The sequence below is a fragment of the Cyrtonyx montezumae genome, unplaced genomic scaffold (assembly GCF_038088225.1).
Source record: "Cyrtonyx montezumae isolate F1298 unplaced genomic scaffold, pur_monq_1.0 scaffold_42, whole genome shotgun sequence".
Taxonomy (NCBI): domain Eukaryota; kingdom Metazoa; phylum Chordata; class Aves; order Galliformes; family Odontophoridae; genus Cyrtonyx; species Cyrtonyx montezumae.
In genome coordinates, this window is record NW_027072048.1 from 1,153,872 (window position 1) to 1,170,606 (window position 16,735).

General features: G+C 56.7%; 1 protein-coding gene across 2 annotated transcripts; it reads right to left on the minus strand.

Annotated features, from left to right (window-relative positions):
• Positions 1-373: 373 nt before the first annotated feature.
• Positions 374-12,157, minus strand: LZTS1 (leucine zipper tumor suppressor 1). Of its 2 annotated transcripts, none has more exons than XM_065747156.1 (4): positions 12,094-12,157; positions 3,134-3,552; positions 2,149-2,970; positions 374-1,896 (listed from the first exon to the last, which is right to left on the minus strand). In XM_065747156.1, exons 2-4 carry the CDS (start codon positions 3,479-3,481, stop codon positions 1,252-1,254), a joined length of 1,815 nt encoding a protein of 604 aa, XP_065603228.1. In that variant the 5' UTR covers positions 3,482-3,552; positions 12,094-12,157; the 3' UTR covers positions 374-1,251. The 2 variants fall into 2 exon arrangements, with proteins under 2 accessions (XP_065603228.1, XP_065603227.1); XM_065747155.1 differs by lacking the exon at positions 12,094-12,157 and adding an exon at positions 9,285-9,515 and having other exon boundaries at positions 3,134-3,508.
• Between the last annotated feature and the right edge of the window lie 4,578 nt (positions 12,158-16,735).

Below are 16,735 nucleotides of genomic sequence, written 5' to 3' on the forward strand. Positions count from 1 at the left end.
GCTGTGCCATCCAGAGCTGTGGTGGAAATTCTCTGACCGCTGCCTGGAGAGCACCGGGGTAAGATTAAAAAAAGAAAAAACAAATTTATTTATAAATAAAACCATAAAATTAACCAGTAGTTTACATCAGTCACCGGAAATAACATCCAAAAAGAACCAACAACAACAGCAGAAAATAATAATAATAATCTGTACAGGCTGTGGCCTGCTGGCTCACACATCTCACACACCTGCGATGCGCACGGTCACACACAGCGTTGTGCAAAGGCAGCAGTGGGCACCTCTGGGTGGTCACATCGTACAGCGTTGGCTGCTGGGGGTGAGGGGCTGGGAGGGGGGGTGTGGGGCAGAGCTCTTCTCCTGCATTGGGGAGCCCATGGGAGAAAAGGGGCTCTGGCTCGGGTGTGGGTCCCTGATCCGAAGCCTCGGGGCTGTGTCTGTGGGCTCGGTGGGGATGTGGTGGGTGCTGAGCAGTGCTGAAGGCACAGACTGGTTTCTGTGGGTCTCCACTGTGGGTCAGGGATGTTGGGTTGTGCTGGGAGTGTCCCTGTGCTTCGTGGCAGGGAGGGAGGAGCTCATCCTGCATGCAGTGTGGGGAGGGGGGATGTATGGCCATTGGTGAGGGGGGGATATGGGGGTGCTGGGTGTGGGGTGAGGGCTTGGTGCTGGATGCTGGCTCAGCCTGGGACTGTGTGACTGCTGTGATGGGAGGATGGGGGGAAAAAATATTGTGGTTTTGGTTGCTGTGACTCTGAGAAAATAGGGAGGAGGCAGGAAGAGTTAACTCTGGGTTTTCTGTAAAAAATAAATATCCCCTCCTGATGTCTGGGTCATCCCTGGAGCTGGAAGGCACTGACCCCATGCACTGGGGGTCACTCATGGGGGTGTGAAGTAGTGCACATGTGCAGGGTCCTCCCCGAGGCACTGCAGGAGCTGAAGGGCCGGAGTGGGTCATGTGGGGGCCATAAATAACGGGGGAGCAGCTCCGTGCCCTGTCCAGGCTGCAGCAGGGAGCTGGGGCCGAGGGCATCGTCCCACTACCGAGCGTTTGCCCCCATCCCATTCCCTGTTTGCCCTCATTGCCAGTCCTACAAGGGTCAGAGGGGTTGGGGGGGGAGCTGCTGGACATCACCATTGGCACAAGTGGCTTGTTGGCCTCGAACACAACAGGCAGCAGTGAGGAGCTGGCCGGGCACTGGCTCCTCTAATAAATACATGGCTCATCAAACAGGACAGGGAAGAGGAGCGGGGTCAGATCTCAGTGGCAATGATGTCCTCGTAGGGCACGTCGGCGCCGGGGATGTCCAGCTCGATGGGCTCCTTGCCATCCTCCCCCGCTGCGAGCTGCTGCAGCATCTTCTCCAGGTTCTGGTTCCTCTTGTACATGTGCAGGTAGCTCTGCTGCAGCTGCTTCTGGTAGCGGATCACCTTCTCCTTCTCCTCCCTCCACGTCTGCCGCTCCTGCTGGAAGCTGGAGCTCATCTGCTCGTTGCTGTCCCGCTCAGCTTGCAGCTCAACCCGCAGCCTCTCCACCTCTCCCTGCAGTGCCTGCACCTCACCGGGCCGAGTGGCATCGCTCAGCTGCGCCCGGAGCACGGCCATCTCCGCCCTCAGCTCCGCCATCTCCTGCTCCAACAGGTTGACCTTCTCCCTCAGCAGCTCGGACTCGTTCTTCTTGCGCTGCAGCTCATTCTCACACACCTCCAGCTCCATGGCTTTGGTGCGCAGGGAGCCCTCCAGGTCCTGGGTCTTCATCTCCAGCCCTTCCATCTTGGCCCTCACGTCCTTCAGCTGCGCCTTCAGGCTGAGGATCTCAGTGGTCTTGGTGGTGAGTTCAGTCTGGGATTCCTTCAGCTGCTGCTTCAGCAGGGAGATCTCTCCTGACTTCTGGCACACCTGCGGGGAGACAGCACCCACGTTAGGGCTGCATTCACACTGAGATTATCACGGAGTCATTAAATGGTTGGGTTGGAAAGGACCTCAAAGACCGTCAGGTTCCAACCGCTGCCAAGGGCTGGTTGCCAACCACAACATCCAGCACCAGAGGGGCTGCTGATAATGCGGATATCAATGGAGAAGAGCTGCAAGGTTTGCTGCCACCCCTCCCGTGCACCCCTTTGCATTCTGTACCACAGCTCTGTGCCTCACCTCCCATTGAGTCTCCTCCAGCGCCGGTGCAAAGTTGGTTTTCTCCTTCTCGTAGGACCTCAGCTTGGTCTCCAGCAGGTTTTGCTCCTTCATGAGGTTCTCCAGCTCCTCCCGCAGCTGCTGCTTCTCCTGCTGCAGCTGGAACACCTGGAGGTGGAGGACCTGCTGCGTGCGCTGGGTTTTCTGCGAGCTCTGCTTCAGCTTGCTGTTGCACTTCTGCTTGAGCCCCTCCAGCTCCTCCTTGCAGCGCCGCTGCTTCTCCTCGTACACCTGGCAGGAGCTGGCTTCCTTCTCCTCGAAGCTCAGCTGCAGCTCCTGCAGCTCTCCTTCCCTCTCCAGCAGCTTCTGCTCCAGCTCCTGGATGGTGGACTCATCCGTGGAGATAGGCGAGCGGATGCACGCGGTCTTCTCAGCAGCGCGGTGCTGGGGGGCTTTGCTGGGGTTGAGGATCTTGTTGCCACCATCAGAGAAAGACATGGCCTTGAGGCTCATCATGTTGCTGTCCTGGATGATGGCACACTGCATGATGTTGTGTGCAGAGCCCCCGAAGCGGCTGATGGGCCCCATGGGGCTGACGATGGGGTCCAGCTGGTAGCTGCTGCTGGTGCTGTGGGTGGGCAGGCTGGACATGGAGTTCCTGCCCGAGTCAGACAGCCCTCCTGAGCACAGCACCGGCTTCAGCTCCTGCTCCTTGCCTTTGTCCAGGGGGTGCAGCTGTGTGGGGAGGTGAGCTCCGTTCTCTGGGGATGAGTGGAGGATGGCACCCGAGCGGGGCAGTACTGGCTTGAAGGCGGTGGGTCTCGCCGTGGGCTTCTCCACACCCTGGGGGAAGAACAGAGCCCATCAGCATAAACCCACTCCATCCCTTCTGCCCCCCAAAGCCGTGCTGTAAACCCCAAAGCTGACCATCCCCGTACACCTCACCACCCCGAGCACCCCATGGGGCAGGGAGCCATGAATTCAGGGCCCCATCTCCCCTCCTCACCACTTCCAGCTGGCTGGGGAAGGGCATCAGCTTCTGTGGTGTGGGTGTCCCGAAGTCCACCCCGCTGCTCCCGGCCTGGCCCAGCTCCGTGCTGCCCAGCGCAGCGTAGTCCGTGCGGTGGGGGCCGGGCGTCTTCTGGCTGACCTTGATGTAAAAGAAGTCCTCATTCTTGCTGCTTTTAGAGCCCGATTTGTGGCTGGAGTCCTGGGAGAAGCCAAAGCGGAGCAGCCCATCCGAGTACCTGTTGAGCTTCTTCAGATGGGACGACTTGCGGAGCTTGTACTGCGAGGCGCGGCAGTGCTTGCTGTGGAAGCTGTGGCCGGAGATGAGGCTACTGACACTGCCCATGCTGCTGCCAGGGGGGTGACACGCTGCCTGCGATCATAGCAGAGACCTCACTGTGCCCTGGAGCTGCAACCCTACGGGAGGCAAAAAGCAGAGTGAGCACCGCGGGGTGGAGGTGGGATGCACCCGATGCTCCTGGTGGTGCAACACTGACAGCTGTCGTGCAGAGGGCATCCCATGCACGTGGGGACACGCTCATAACCTCTCCTGCTTCATCTCCTGGTCACTCCCCGATTCCTCTTCAATTTTCAGCACTCCTCTTAACCCACCTGTGAAGGGATGCTGTGAGGCTTAATTACGCTTAATGTCGGTGCAGCACTTAAGAGGAGAGGCATTGTGTGTGTGCTCAGCGTTGTGATTAGGGTTCTGAGGTATGCAGTGCATTAATTCTCTTCCCAATTAGGACTGGGCTGGGGAGGGGGAATGAAAAAGAAATGAACCCTGACTCCTGGTGGCCCTTGCAATGCTTGGGTGATCGTGGAGATGCATTTTCCATGGGGGAATTAAAGGGTGAGGTGAGGAGAAGGGGGACAAGCTGCTGGTGGGCGGGAATGAGAGCATAACCAAAGCGAGCTAAATTTGGGTTGCACAGCGAGATGGCAGAGAAAGAGGAATTGTTTGATGGCTGACTCAGGGAGTGTGAGCAAGTGGAAGCAGCGTGCAACCTGCTGCGTGCAACCTGCTGCACGCTGCTGTGCTTGGTGCTGTGCATTTTGGCTTCACTCTGGGGTGCACGGAGCACCGGGGCACCCTCAGTGCCTCCTTGGCAGGAGCTGCTCTGATGTTATCCCCGTGTTTTGTCGTGTTCTGACTTTCTGTCCGGCTCCTCCGCACCCTGAGCTGGATAACTGCAGCCAGTGCTCATCCCTCAGCTTGATTGCTTTGCTTTTCCTCTGTGCCCCAAGGACTCGCATTGATTAAGTGTCAAACCAAAGTCCCAGCGAGACAGAAGATCTGCTTTAATCCCTAAATCCATTTTTGGGGAGATTAAGAGAAGCAAGCAAGAAGTCCATCTGGATGCTGGCGAGCTGGAAGCGATCCACGAGTTTGGGTTCATTCATTTCTTACAAGGTGAGAGGAGCAACGGAGGAGGAGGTATTGCTGCAGGGGATGGGATAACAGCACCGTGCAGTGCTGCACCAGCGTGTTCCCCACAGCTGTGTGTGCATCCACATGGATTTGTGGATGCCTGCAGCTGGGGAGGGAGCGCTGGGACTTTCCAGCCCCTTGGCAGGAGGTGTTCCCATCCTGCCCACGCGTGCCTGGGAGGGTCGGGCACGGTTTCTTTTTCTTCCTCTTCCCTCTGCTGCTTTAAAAATGAGCACTTAGAAAGCTGTGGAGGTGTTGGCATTCAGCACACAGCGTGAGGAGGAAAAGGCTCTGCAGACAGCGGGATGGGAGCACAGCAGTGAGGGTCGGGGTGGTGCTCAGTGCCAGGGATGGCCCTACAGGGGACCGTGTACATCCCACGCTGCTCAGCAGCTGCAGTGCTGTGTGCAGGGGTTCGTGGTTGCTCAGACAGGATGAATCGAGGCTGGACTTTTGATTTTTTTTTTTTTTTTTTGCAGAAAGAGGGGGAAAAATGAATGGCATCCCACATTCCTTGCAAAATCCAATCACGCCTGCCCTGCAATCACGCGCAGGAGGGCAGCTCTCCCTGCAGATTGCAGGAATGTAATCTTATCTCCTGGCAGCACGGCTTCTTTGAAGCCTTTCCCTCTTCCCTGCAAAGCTTTCACGGGCAGTTGTGTTCTCTCACCTTAGTGAGAGCCTTCATTCCTATCCAGGCTTCACAGCATCGCTCCGCTCCCTCCCCACTGCTCCTGTTCTTCCCCCCCGGATATCTGAGTGCTTCCTTCTCCCCTGCACCCTCCCACCCACTCTTTTTCCTTCTCACATTATTATTCACTGCTTCTGTGCGGATGCACCCACACATTTGGGTGTTCGCTGGGAGGTGCACGGATAGCACAGGAGCAGCAGCAGCTGCCAAGAGCCCGGATCCGGGAGCAGCCTCCTTCCTCCTTCCCTCGATCGCTGCCAGGTGATGTGCCCGTGTTTTGCTCAATGATTTGGGTCTCTGAGACACTAAGGATGTGGCCCTAGGGGGAAACGTGGGCATTTCCATGGTGAAAAGCAAAGCACGTGCTACCTGCAGCATCTGATTAACGACTTAATGAAGAGGCGGCTCAATCCAAAACTTGGAGAGCAGCAGTCTCACTGGGCTGGGGTCGGGATCTGAACTCAAAACTGGGCTCAGATGGTTCAGATTTTTTTTAACCCAGCTCCTCCAAACCTGCTCGCTTTGGTCCCCAAGGAAATGGCAGCTATAAGGCCTGGAGAGCCCCATCAGGAGCACTGACCTCGCCCCCACCCCACACTCCTCACCCTCATCACACTAATGGGAATGAACTCAACAGGCCCAGGCAGACGCCGTCCTTGCGGTGCTGCATTGTGGCTCGGTGCCATTACAAGGCTTTCATTCACTCCAATTCATTGTCCCCCCACTCATTCATTGACATTCATTGGGCTCATTTTGATCGGAGGCAGCGACTGAATTGAATCGGGGCTCACAAAGCACACGCACCATGTGTTCTGCCCTGATTTGCCATTAGTGAAGGGGGACACTCCAGATGAAGAATAACCGGCCTCAATTACATGTTACATCCACTCTAATAGCCCAGGAGTCCATCACACTTAATGTTATTTCAATGAACACTGGGAGAATTCACACCCCCCCTGGCTGGTGCTTGTTAGAGGAGCCAGCAGTGCCTTTGGCAGAGGGTTTGGTGGGCCCAATGCCAGCGTGGCAGCCGTAGCCCGTGCTGTGTCAGTGTCCCCTGGCAGCTGGGCTCCTGGGGGTGAAGGTGTAATTGCTCAATGCAACAAAAGGAAATCCAGACCCATTTTGGAACTCATCGGCAGCACCGAATGTTGCTCCCTTGCACGCTGGTCCTGCAGACCAGCTCAGGTGCTCCTTATATCTGCAGAATTCAGCGTCAGCATTGGGAAGAGCAGGAGGAGCTGCATGCACCCAGGTAAGATGCAGCCTGGTCCTGACCCAGGGTGAGCCCAAAAGTGGCCTCAATGGGTGTTGGCATGATGATGTAGGTGGCATTGAGGTGCCTGGATTAAGCCACGATTAGAGAACCCAGTGTGAGGGTAAGATGAATTTCTTGAATTAACCATGAATCATATTGGCAGAGAGAGCCCGAGAGGATATTGACTCAACACCCGCTGTGCAATGCCTCCTCTCACTCTGTCTGATCCCTCTGTGGGGAAGCCACTGCGTTTCCCTGTGCAGAAACCCCACTGCAGGCAGGGAGAGGCTCCAGCCCTGCTGGGGACGATTGCACAACCTGCAGAAATTCAAGTCAGCAAAGCCCTGACTTCAAGTGCCTACATTCCTGCAGAGCCCGGTGCTTTCCCTGCAGCAAATGCTTACTGGACAGTTCGTCTAATAGCACAAGCGGGTACGTGGGCTGCAGAAGTGACAGATCATGCTTTCTGTCTCTCTACCCCGAGAGGGACTTAGGAGCAAGGCAAACTAGAAGCATTTGGTGCTGGATGGCTGCACCAGGCAGTTATACTCAGGAAAAGCTGTGATTTCTGGTACCCAAGGATGCTGGTACCCAAAGGAGATGGTTCCCAAAGGGGCCGCCCTACAATGCACTGCCCTTAGAGCCCTCCAGCTCAGGGATGCGCTGCCCTGTAGTGTTCCTATGGAAACATCAGGCAGAGGACGAGCTCCCAGCCTTCACCTGGCCATGCACCAAGAATCCCACCTGTGCCACACAGGAGCACTGTGAGCTGCTCCAGCTTTGCCCTGCTCCCGTGGTGGACGGACCCTGGCACTTGTTGGTGAATCAGCAGAGGAGCAGCACCCACACATCCCCACACTCATGTTCCCAGCACAAAGGAAATGTTTGCATGAGACATAGTTAAATATTCCTTGGGTGGGGAGAAAGATCCTTTCAGCTCGCTTCACTCCTAAGAGCATCTGGCTTTTCCTGCTAACAAGCAGCGAACACTGCAATTAAAGCCTTGCTAATTAGGAATGCAGAAACACTCAGGTCTGGTGGCACCCAGGATTCCCCTATTGAGCTCTGGGGTGGGGACTTTGCACCCCCGGGATGGGAGCTGAGAGGGCCCTGTAGGGCTGGCAGGTGGGAAGCGGCCGCGCCGTGCCCAGGAGCTGTGGGCTGCTTATTTTGGGAACCGTCTGGGGCCGGCAGCTGGTGCTGGGGTGGGTGACAGCTGAGCATGGCTTTCACTTGGGATCTGCGAGGCCCCTTCTCACGCATCTATTTCCGACCCTATAAAACACAATCTGTCAGGGTGTGAGGATGGAGGGGGGGGCACCTGAAGAAGGGGGCTGGCAAGGGGCTGCCTCGCCTGGCAGGTGCCCCTGAGCGTGGTTGGGATGTGCAGAACGCTGTCCCTCCATCCCTACAGCTCATCAGGGGGTGTCCCACACGTCTTCCCTGCGCTCCTTCTGGGATCTCATTGATGCAAAGGATCCAGCCAGAAATAGCAGGAGCTTCACGTAACCAGAGATGTGCCCTAAATACAGTTCCTCCCAGCTTTCCACGGGCTTTTGCTTTTTTGCCCCCTTAACCACAGGTGTGAGTGATGGGGTGTCTGTTTCCCTCTGTGCTCTACCAAGGTGGTAGCACCAAGGGTTTATCCCATTCCCTCAAACTGCCCCCCCCAAAAAACCCACTAAACTGAAGCTCTTTCTTCTGCAGCCCACCCCCCCAGAGCACACAGAGGAGAAGCATCTTCTCCATGGACAGGGGAAAATTTAGAACTGCGAGCTGCCATGGAGACCAGGCTCCATCTGCAGTGCTCTTCTTGCTTCATCCCCCCCCCAGCAGGCAGAGGAGCAGCCAGGAGCCCTCGTTGTCTCCATGCTGCTGGCTCTTCCCCTCCTGAGGGCTTTCATCACCTCTTGGAGCAACAAAAGCAAATCCACGTTCTCTGCTAAGGGCTGCGAGGGGAAATAAGTGGTCTGGATAGCTGAGCACTCTCAACCCCTGAGCTTAGCAAGAAGGCTGAGCATGAGGGGAAGAATTTCTCTAAGGTAGAACTTCACGTCTTCCACCAAACCAAGGCACACTGTGTTAAGCCCACGTTGGCTTCCTGGCACCCAAGCCCCAGAGCAAAGCCATGCACTCCTTCTGCACCATCCTTCCCTGTCTGCAATACCTGTTGTGCTGCCATTTCTCTCACTCTGGGTATTTTTGGACCCCACACGGTGTTCAGCCAAGGGGGAACTGAGAAAAGGCAACTTCTGCGTGTTGACAGCAAGCCAGGCTCAGTCCCAGCCATGCAGAGCATCTGCTGTGCTGCTGCTGTCTGCTCATCTCCTTCAGCTCCTTTTGCTTTCCAGAGCACTACATTCCCCCATCCCTGCTCTGCTCAACTGCTTCAGCGCAGCAGCCACAGAAGGGAAAAGGCAAATTCATTTCTCGCTTCCCATTTCCCTCCTCCTCTTTTTATCCCGACTTGGCCCGTTGTGCATTCCACCCCTTTAATGCCTGGCTGCCAAATGGAGCAGTTCTCTCCAAAGAGAAATGCACATCAAAGTTGCAAGGAATATTCAATTAACCTTCAAACGAGATCATCCATAACTGGCTGATGGAGATGTCGTTTAATGAACAGCCACTCGTGTTTCAGAGGGGCACGTCTGCCACACGGTGCTGTTATGGCTGATGTTTTGCTTAAAGGCAATTAAATATTGAGATACTCCTTCCAACTTTCCCTCTGACACTGCTCTCTTTGCTCATGCAGGATCGGAAGCGGGCACATTTCCCCCTTCTGCATGCAGGAAACCTCGAGGAACGATGCTGCTCCGTGGAGGAGAGATGCTTGCTCCAAAGGTGAGGACCCCCAGTAATGAAAAAGCCCCCTTTATTCCAAGGAAGGCAGCATGCTCGTGCATCACTACTCTCTGCTGGAAGGAGCTGCCTTGCAGAGCCTTTGCAGGTGAGTAACGGAGATCACTTTGAGCTCAGAACTTTGCAAGAGAAAGAGGAAGGTCAGAACACAGCACTCAAGCTCCCAGCTGCAAAGCACTGCAGGGACAGCATCCCAGCCCCACTTCTGCAACAGAGCACCCCCTGCTCCTCTTTTTTCCTCTCCACGACAAAGCAAAGGCCACACGTGCTCACATCCACCACTTCCAGAGCCAGGAGGTCCTTTTCTTACCACCACTCCAAAACAGCCCCTGCAGGAAAGCCTCTGTGACCCACGTGCCAAAGCTGCGTGCACTCCCTGCTGTTTTTAACTGATCCCACATCGCTCCTGCCCACTGCCACCCACCTGCAGCAGCTCACAGCCCCCAGAGCTGAATCAGGCAGAGGGGCTTCAGTACCCCCAGCAGAACTAAAGCATGCAGCATTCAGGGGCTTTAGCAGCAGTTTGCTGCAGCAATGCTATTGTCACACTTATCCACGCAGCACTTCGGGGTGTCAGGGAGTGAGAACAGATGGGGACGGGTTTCTGGACGGTCCCAAAGGAGGAGGGGAGCTGCCCCAGCCCTCTGCTCCTGGCTACACGGAGCCTGCTCGGCAGCTGCCCACCTCCTGCATGCCGCAGATGCCTCACCGGAGCGTGTGCTGAGCATGACCGTACCTGCCCGCAGCAAATAAAGGCTTTCAGGAGGGGAAAACAGCGACTGAGGGCAAACGATAGCATCAGAGTGAGGAGGCACGAGATGGGACCGAAGCTCTGGGTTGCCCTAGTCTGCATCCCACGTGCTCCCTCCGCTTGGGGCCGGGTCTGCCTGTCTGTATGGGCTGCTGTCGGTCCCTTACACCTATCCCTTTTCTTGAAATCCCTGAGCCTCACATTCGTTTGCCTCCCACCTCTCCTCGGTGCCAAGGAAGAGTGACTAAGGGGTGGGTGGAAGGAACGGCTCGGCACCGATTTAGCAACCCCGGTGTCAGGAGGAGGGGTCAATAGGGGCACGCAGAGCCCAGCGGGAGCCACGAGCATCCCCCGCAGCGCCCGATTGTGCTCCCGAGCGCACTTTTGCAGCTGCCATTAATTGCCCCCCTCCGCTGATTGCGCCGATGTTTTGTTTGGGTTTTTTTTTTTATTTTTTTTTCCTTTTTTTTTTTGCGCTTGTAATTCTTTGTCCCGCTGATTAATGGCCCCAGTGATTAATGGCACGGGGGGCTCTGCGGGCCCAGGGGTGGATGGAGGTGTGAGCCCATGGCCGTGAGAGCAGCTGGCCGGGGAGGGGGGGTTGGGGGCAGACAGCCGGGCAGGCTCTCGTGCTGATTATTTCAAAAGGAGGTTCGTCGGCGTCTGGAGCGATGCTATCAGTGAGACTTGATAGCAGAGAGGTGTTGTTTTTTTTCCTCCTGCTCGCGCTGCACTTGCCGCAACCTTCAAGGAGGAAAACAAGCTCTCCGGAGGAATCTGGACAACCATAGGAACTGCTGCGTGAGCACGAGCCTGCTCGGGAAAAATGGGTCAGGTGCTGCTCCCTGCTGCTGAGCCACACGTGCAATGAGTTCCCAGGTCTCAGCTCACTTGTTAACACCAAAAGGACCCCTAAACTGGTGTGCAATGGTGAGGAGGTGCCAGGGGGTCGGCCAAAAGGGGCAGACAACAGGAAAGCAAACTTGGAGTGTCCGAAGGGGAAGGGGGTAGGGCTGGGGTGTGCTGGGGAGGTCTCGATGGGGGTATAGGCTGGGGCTCCTCCACGTCCCTGGGTAAACAAATGGGTGTTGGACCCACTGGGAGCTGCACCAGTGGGCAGATAAGTACTCCTGAACCAGGAGGAGAGCCCCGGTGGGTATCCTGCCCTTTGGAGACACCAGCTGCAAGCTCCCAGTGAAAATGAGAGTGCAGTGCTGGGGCTGGACGCGGTCCCAACGAGGTGAGAAGACCCAAGCTGACTCCTGCCACAGCAACAAAGCCCGAGCTCGGTTTTTAAGGGGCAGAGATGGATCGCTGGCTTTCCAGGATCTGAGTGCTCAGCATCCTCTGCTCAGCCGTGACCTCCCCCGTGCATTTACGCGTGCAAACACACACACTGAGGACAACACCGGCACAAGGAAAGGCTGACCCACGAGCGGCAGTGCCCAACAACCGCACAGACCACAGCTCCCTGCACCCACGCCGCCCACCCGCTCCCCCCACGCTCTCCTAGCAAACCATTTCCGACGCGAGCACGGCACCAAACCAAAGGCGCACGGATATCCAGCTGCACCTTTCCCAAAAGAGTTCGGGGGCTGCGCACCCAGCAGCAGCCCGACCCGAGGTGCTGAGCACACACCATAACCCCCCTCCAAGTTTGCCACACTTCGAATGGAAGCGAATGGGGGCAGAGCCGAGCACCGCAGCCGCGGAGGGGTGCGCGCAGCCGGGGCCGCGCTCGCGTTGCGGGGCCGGAGACTCCCGCAGGACCCCCACGGATGGGGGGGGGGGGGGGGCGAGGAAGTATACCCGAACCCAGAATCTCCCAACTACGAGCGGAGCTCGCTGCCGTTCGGGGCCGCACGCTACCTCCGCCCCGCTAACCTCTCCGCTCCGGAGCTCCCACGCGTCCGCCGACGGCTCCCGGTCCCCCCCCAACACCGCCCCCGACCCCGTCGGGTTCCCACCTCGAGTGGCCGCAGCCCGCAGCGCTCCGCGGGGCTCCCGGTGCGTGCCCGGCAGCAGCATCCCCGCTCGGAGGCGGTGGAGGAGGAGGAGGAGCCCGCAGCCCCGCGCATCGGCCCGCCCCGCCGCAGCCCCCGGCCTTTGTGTCCCGGCCGTGCCCCCACCCCCTCACCCCCACCCCCCCCCACGGCCGGCACTGTGTGTTCGGCTGGAGAAGGGTTGCTTTGCTCCCAAGACTTGGGGCGTGGAGGGGGTTAAAGGAGGACAAGAGACGCTCGGGTTGTGCGCTTGGGACGGTCGGTGTCTCTGGGAGCCCTGCAGCCGGCAGCGGGGGGGCAGCCCTGCTCCACCTCATTTGGGGCAGGGGCTGGGAGGGCAGCCCCGCTGTCCCGCGACCATTCCTCAGCCACATTCCCAAGCCTCTGACACAGGGAACTGAGCTGTGGGGCTGAGGACAGAGGTGTCTAAGAGGCAGGAGGGGAAACTGAGGCACAGTACCTGCAGATCTGCATCAGCTCCAGCAGCCTCAGGGCCGGCCGAGCTGCCCGGCAGCTGCAGAGCAGCCTCCCTTTGCTCAGCTTGATGCTCAGTGAAGTGGCTTTGACTCTGCAAACAACCCCCCCTCCCCCTCCCATAAAGGTTCATGCTTGCCCGTCTGCGTGCACGTACCGGGTGGAAAGGCAAATAAATGCAGGACGTGTGGATCTGAGCTTCTGCAGCACATACATCACTGCCACTGTGGCTCCTGCAGTGCTGGGCCTGGCAGAGATTTGTGCCCAACCTGACTTTCAGGCAGCAAAATTGCCCCAAACACAGCAGGATGAGGCCAGTACAGGTAGAGGGCTGGGAATCATCGTGCCACGGGGCAGATCTTGGGACCAGGCCCTTGGGACCTCTGTGCTGCAGGGGCACGGTTACATTCCCGCATGCCCCCCACTCTGTCTGCCCCTGGGGAGCTCCGTCTGCCTCCTCCCATCCCACCGGGGCAGCTTTCCTGCCCACTGGCCGTGCTTCAGGCTGACACAGCACTCAGGAATGCACACGCTGGCTGACAGCACATCAGGACTTGCCCCACGCACGGAGCTGCGTGGCTTCATCACATTCAGGTGTGTGTGCAACGAGCAAGGCTGCTCCAGCACTGTCACCCTGCGAGAGGGAACGACAGACTGCTCCCCAACCCCACGTCGTGTGAGAAATGGGCTGGGGGGGCGTGGGGGGGGGGGAACAGAAAGCAAAGCAGCACGTTGCTAAAGGCTCGTGGACAGGGATGAAGTCGGTCCCAAAGTGGTTGAGCACCGTGCTCCCCTGTGCCCGCAGCATCCCACGGGAGCAGACTGCCTTTGGCACAGCTCAAGGACAGCCCAGGCCGAGTGCCAGGGGCTGCAAACTGGAGAGGTGAGCTCTGCCCCAGCCCTGCCCCGTGCTCAGGTGTTGGAGAGGTGCAGCACTGGGAGCGGAGCAGAGCAGCAAGGAGAGCTCAGCTCCACTCAGACCGCAGCGCTTTGATTTATGGCAGATGAGATCCAACCCCCCCACTCCCCTCGCTCCCCACGTCTTTTTTTAATATTGTTTCCTGGCAGCTTCGTTAGTTTCTCTGCTGATTTGAGCAACGCTCCCACAATTCTGCGGGCGCCTCGTTGCTTTGAAAGCAGTCAGCTGGAATTTGCTATTTTAGGAGAGAGGAGTTGGAGAGAGGAAGAAGAAGGAGAAAGCGAAGAAGTGTATTCCTGTGAGTGCAGAGGAATGCTTTAACAGGGTTCCAGTCAAGGGGAAAAGGCATAAAAAAGAATTATGATTCATTTTCGTTCGAATGGGGCTTCATGTTTCTATAGTAAGTCATAACAAAACAAGGCAGCAAAGCCAAGAAGTTATCTGTACCAGATGGGGCAGCGGTTGTGTCTGCAGCTTTTCAGGAATCATCCTGACTTGGGCAGATTGTGCAGCGATGGAGCTCAGCACGCAGCCCCCATCCTGGAGGGGGGGACACTGTGTCAACTCGTTGTCCCCCTGGCATGGCCGCCCCATTAGCAGTGGCTCTTCCTGGGATGTAACTCACCCTCCCTGGCCCATCCATCCTGCACAAGTCAGCACTCGCCCCGGCTGCCGTGTCCTCACCCCCTCAAACGAGTCTGACTCGTGGGGCTACCTCACCTCTCAGCCACATGGAAGCTTTCCCAGCGTGAGGCAGCAAAGGGCATTCACAGAGCAGGGCTCATTGCATGCCTCACTGCATGCCCCATTGCATGCCTCACTGCATGCCCCATTGCATGCTTCATCACAGAGCTCGTTGCACACCCAGCCATTGCTTGGGCAGACGCTGCTGATCTCCCTCCTGCTACAGCCCTGAGTGGATTTCTAGATCGAATAGGAGTCCTATTGTCTTTGCATTTGGGGTAGGAGGATAAGCAGTAATCATAAAGTGGGGATTCCCACCCCCCACTCCTTTATTTATTTATTTATTTATTGCTAACAAATTATTTACAAGTCCTTTGGAATTAGATATACAAAAAACAAGCTCGTGCCAATGTAAGGGATTGCAAGAGAATAAGATCAGGTCTAAAAGCAAGGAGTGGGTGTATTCAATGGCTTTCCTCCCTGCACTCCTAGGAAGCAATGCTGGAAGCAAAGATGGGAAAAGGAACTGAACCCACGCCGTGCTCCAGGGGGGACTTCATTTTGTGGTTTCTGAACAGCAGTGCAGGAACCCAAGCTGGGCAGTGCAGGAAGGGCAGGGAGCACACTCAGCACTCCCAATGCAAGCTGTGCGGTCTCACTGGGGGAGATGAGGGCTGAGGTTCAGCCCCAGCCCCATTCAGACCCCGATCCCACTGCACTGTGCTCGAGGGTTTCGCTCCCAGGCAGTTTAGCAGTAACAAAAAGACGAAAGGTCATGAGAAAATGGTATCACACCCGAGCTCATAAAGGCAGCCTGAAATTTCCTCTCCCACTTCTGGGCTTCATCTGCTCCTCTCCCATTAAATTAATGATAAGAGCTCATCCATTTCTCAGCTCCTTGGTCGCACCGCAGCCTCTTCTTTTGCTCGATGCTAAAACTGAGACAAGCCCAGACCACGTCCCCAGAGCCTCAAAGCAAAGTTTGCTTTTGCAGTTAAACAAAGCAGCTTCTCTCTGCCCGGAGATGTTGCAAAACAGCAATACGTTATTGCATGGCTCTCAGTATTGATCTGCGGCCTTAATCTGAGGATCTGCTCTGGTCACACCGCGAGGTTCTGCTTTCCCAGCCCACGTCTCGCACAACTGGGATTCCTCTGAAGCACCGTTTCACCGCAGGAGCTCTGAAAGCAAACAAAGTTTATAGTTTTCAGGATTTTGTAGTGCATATTGGAGGGAGGGAGGGGTGTATAAGGAAAAAAAAGGACCCAGATTCCTCCGGGACTGTTCAGCACAGTGCTCAGCTCCATTTGCTTTTGCTTCATCAGCCTCCAAACCCAAATCCCCCTCAATAATTCAGCAGAGCTGCTGCGCTGCACGTCTAAATAATTCATCCCGGAGCTTTGAGGAGGAAAACGTGGTTACATCACCCTTCAGAGTGCGGCTCTGGGGCTCCCCGCACCTTTCCTGAGCAGATTTCCTCTGATCAGAGGATGCTCTGCTTGTGCTGAGAGCTTTGAGGGGAGATGAGCTCTGTGCAACCTTGTGCATTGGGGCTGGGAGTAAAGGGAGCAGAAGAAGCAAAGGGGAACAAAGGGGAACAAAAAAGGGAGTAAAGCGGAGTAAAGAGGGAGCAACTCCTTGCTCCTCTGCTCCATCCTAAAAGCACCAAGGGCTGCCTGGGCCATCTCCAGGAGACAGAGGGAAGGAAATGAGAAGGGAAGCGTTGTTTGGGATTGTTTCCCATTTTCTCTAGGGGCTGAGGATGAGAGCGGCCACGGCAGCAGCGTGTCACCGCGCGCTGTTGTGTTTGCAAACCCTGCTCACGGAGCTGACTTCTCCCACGGGGTATCGCTCCTGCCAGCAGCCGGCTGCTCTCCGGAGCAGCAGACATATGGGCTGCTCTTCCAAGGGGCTGTTTCAATTAAAAATTCCCAGGGCAAAGCAGCGATGATCAACCCAGCAGAGGACGGAGGGGCTGCAAAGGGCATCTGTGCAAGCGGTGCCACGCGGAGCTATCCCTGCGCATGGTTTCAGTGCTCAGTGTCATAGCATGCATCATGCTGGAAGCATTTTGCTTAAATATTTATCAAACCTCTTCCAGGCTGAGGGGAGGAGGAGCAAGGCTGGGATTGAGGACAGGCTGAGGGTAACATTTATCTTGGAGGGAGCAAAAGAGCTCGAGCGTGGCAATGAGATACCGATCATCCCCAGGACTTCATTTTCCCAACAAGCGATGCAAAAGTCACCTCACCCCCAGCTGCTCTGCTTGTATTTTCCATCCTTTCTGCATCCCTGTGATAAGCAGCTGCCACACACCCTCGCCCCACCACCCCTTCCTCCCTCTGCGTGGGACCGGCCCTTATCTCTGCACCGCGTAATTTGATTTGCACGGCTGTGGGAGCAATGGCAATTACCACAATAAAAGAGATTTGCAGCCAGGCCTGACACGGTGTCACCCTCTTGCTCTGACACCTGGGGAGTACTCCTCCTGGCACAGTGCTTGCAGGGCAGCAATGGGCCTTGGGTATG

What these genes read in the sequence shown, in the direction of transcription:
- LZTS1 (XM_065747155.1), bottom strand. Translation starts at nt 9,419, where the DNA reads ATGCACGAGCATGCTGCCTTCCTTGGAATAAAGGGGGCTTTTTCATTA. An exon ending in TGCATGCAGAAGGGGGAAAT is followed by an intron (nt 3,509 to 9,284) that starts GTGCCCGCTTCC and finishes CTATGATCGCAG; the next exon opens with GCAGCGTGTCACCCCCCTGG. An exon ending in TCCCCAGCCAGCTGGAAGTG is followed by an intron (nt 2,971 to 3,133) that starts GTGAGGAGGGGA and finishes TTCTTCCCCCAG; the next exon opens with GGTGTGGAGAAGCCCACGGC.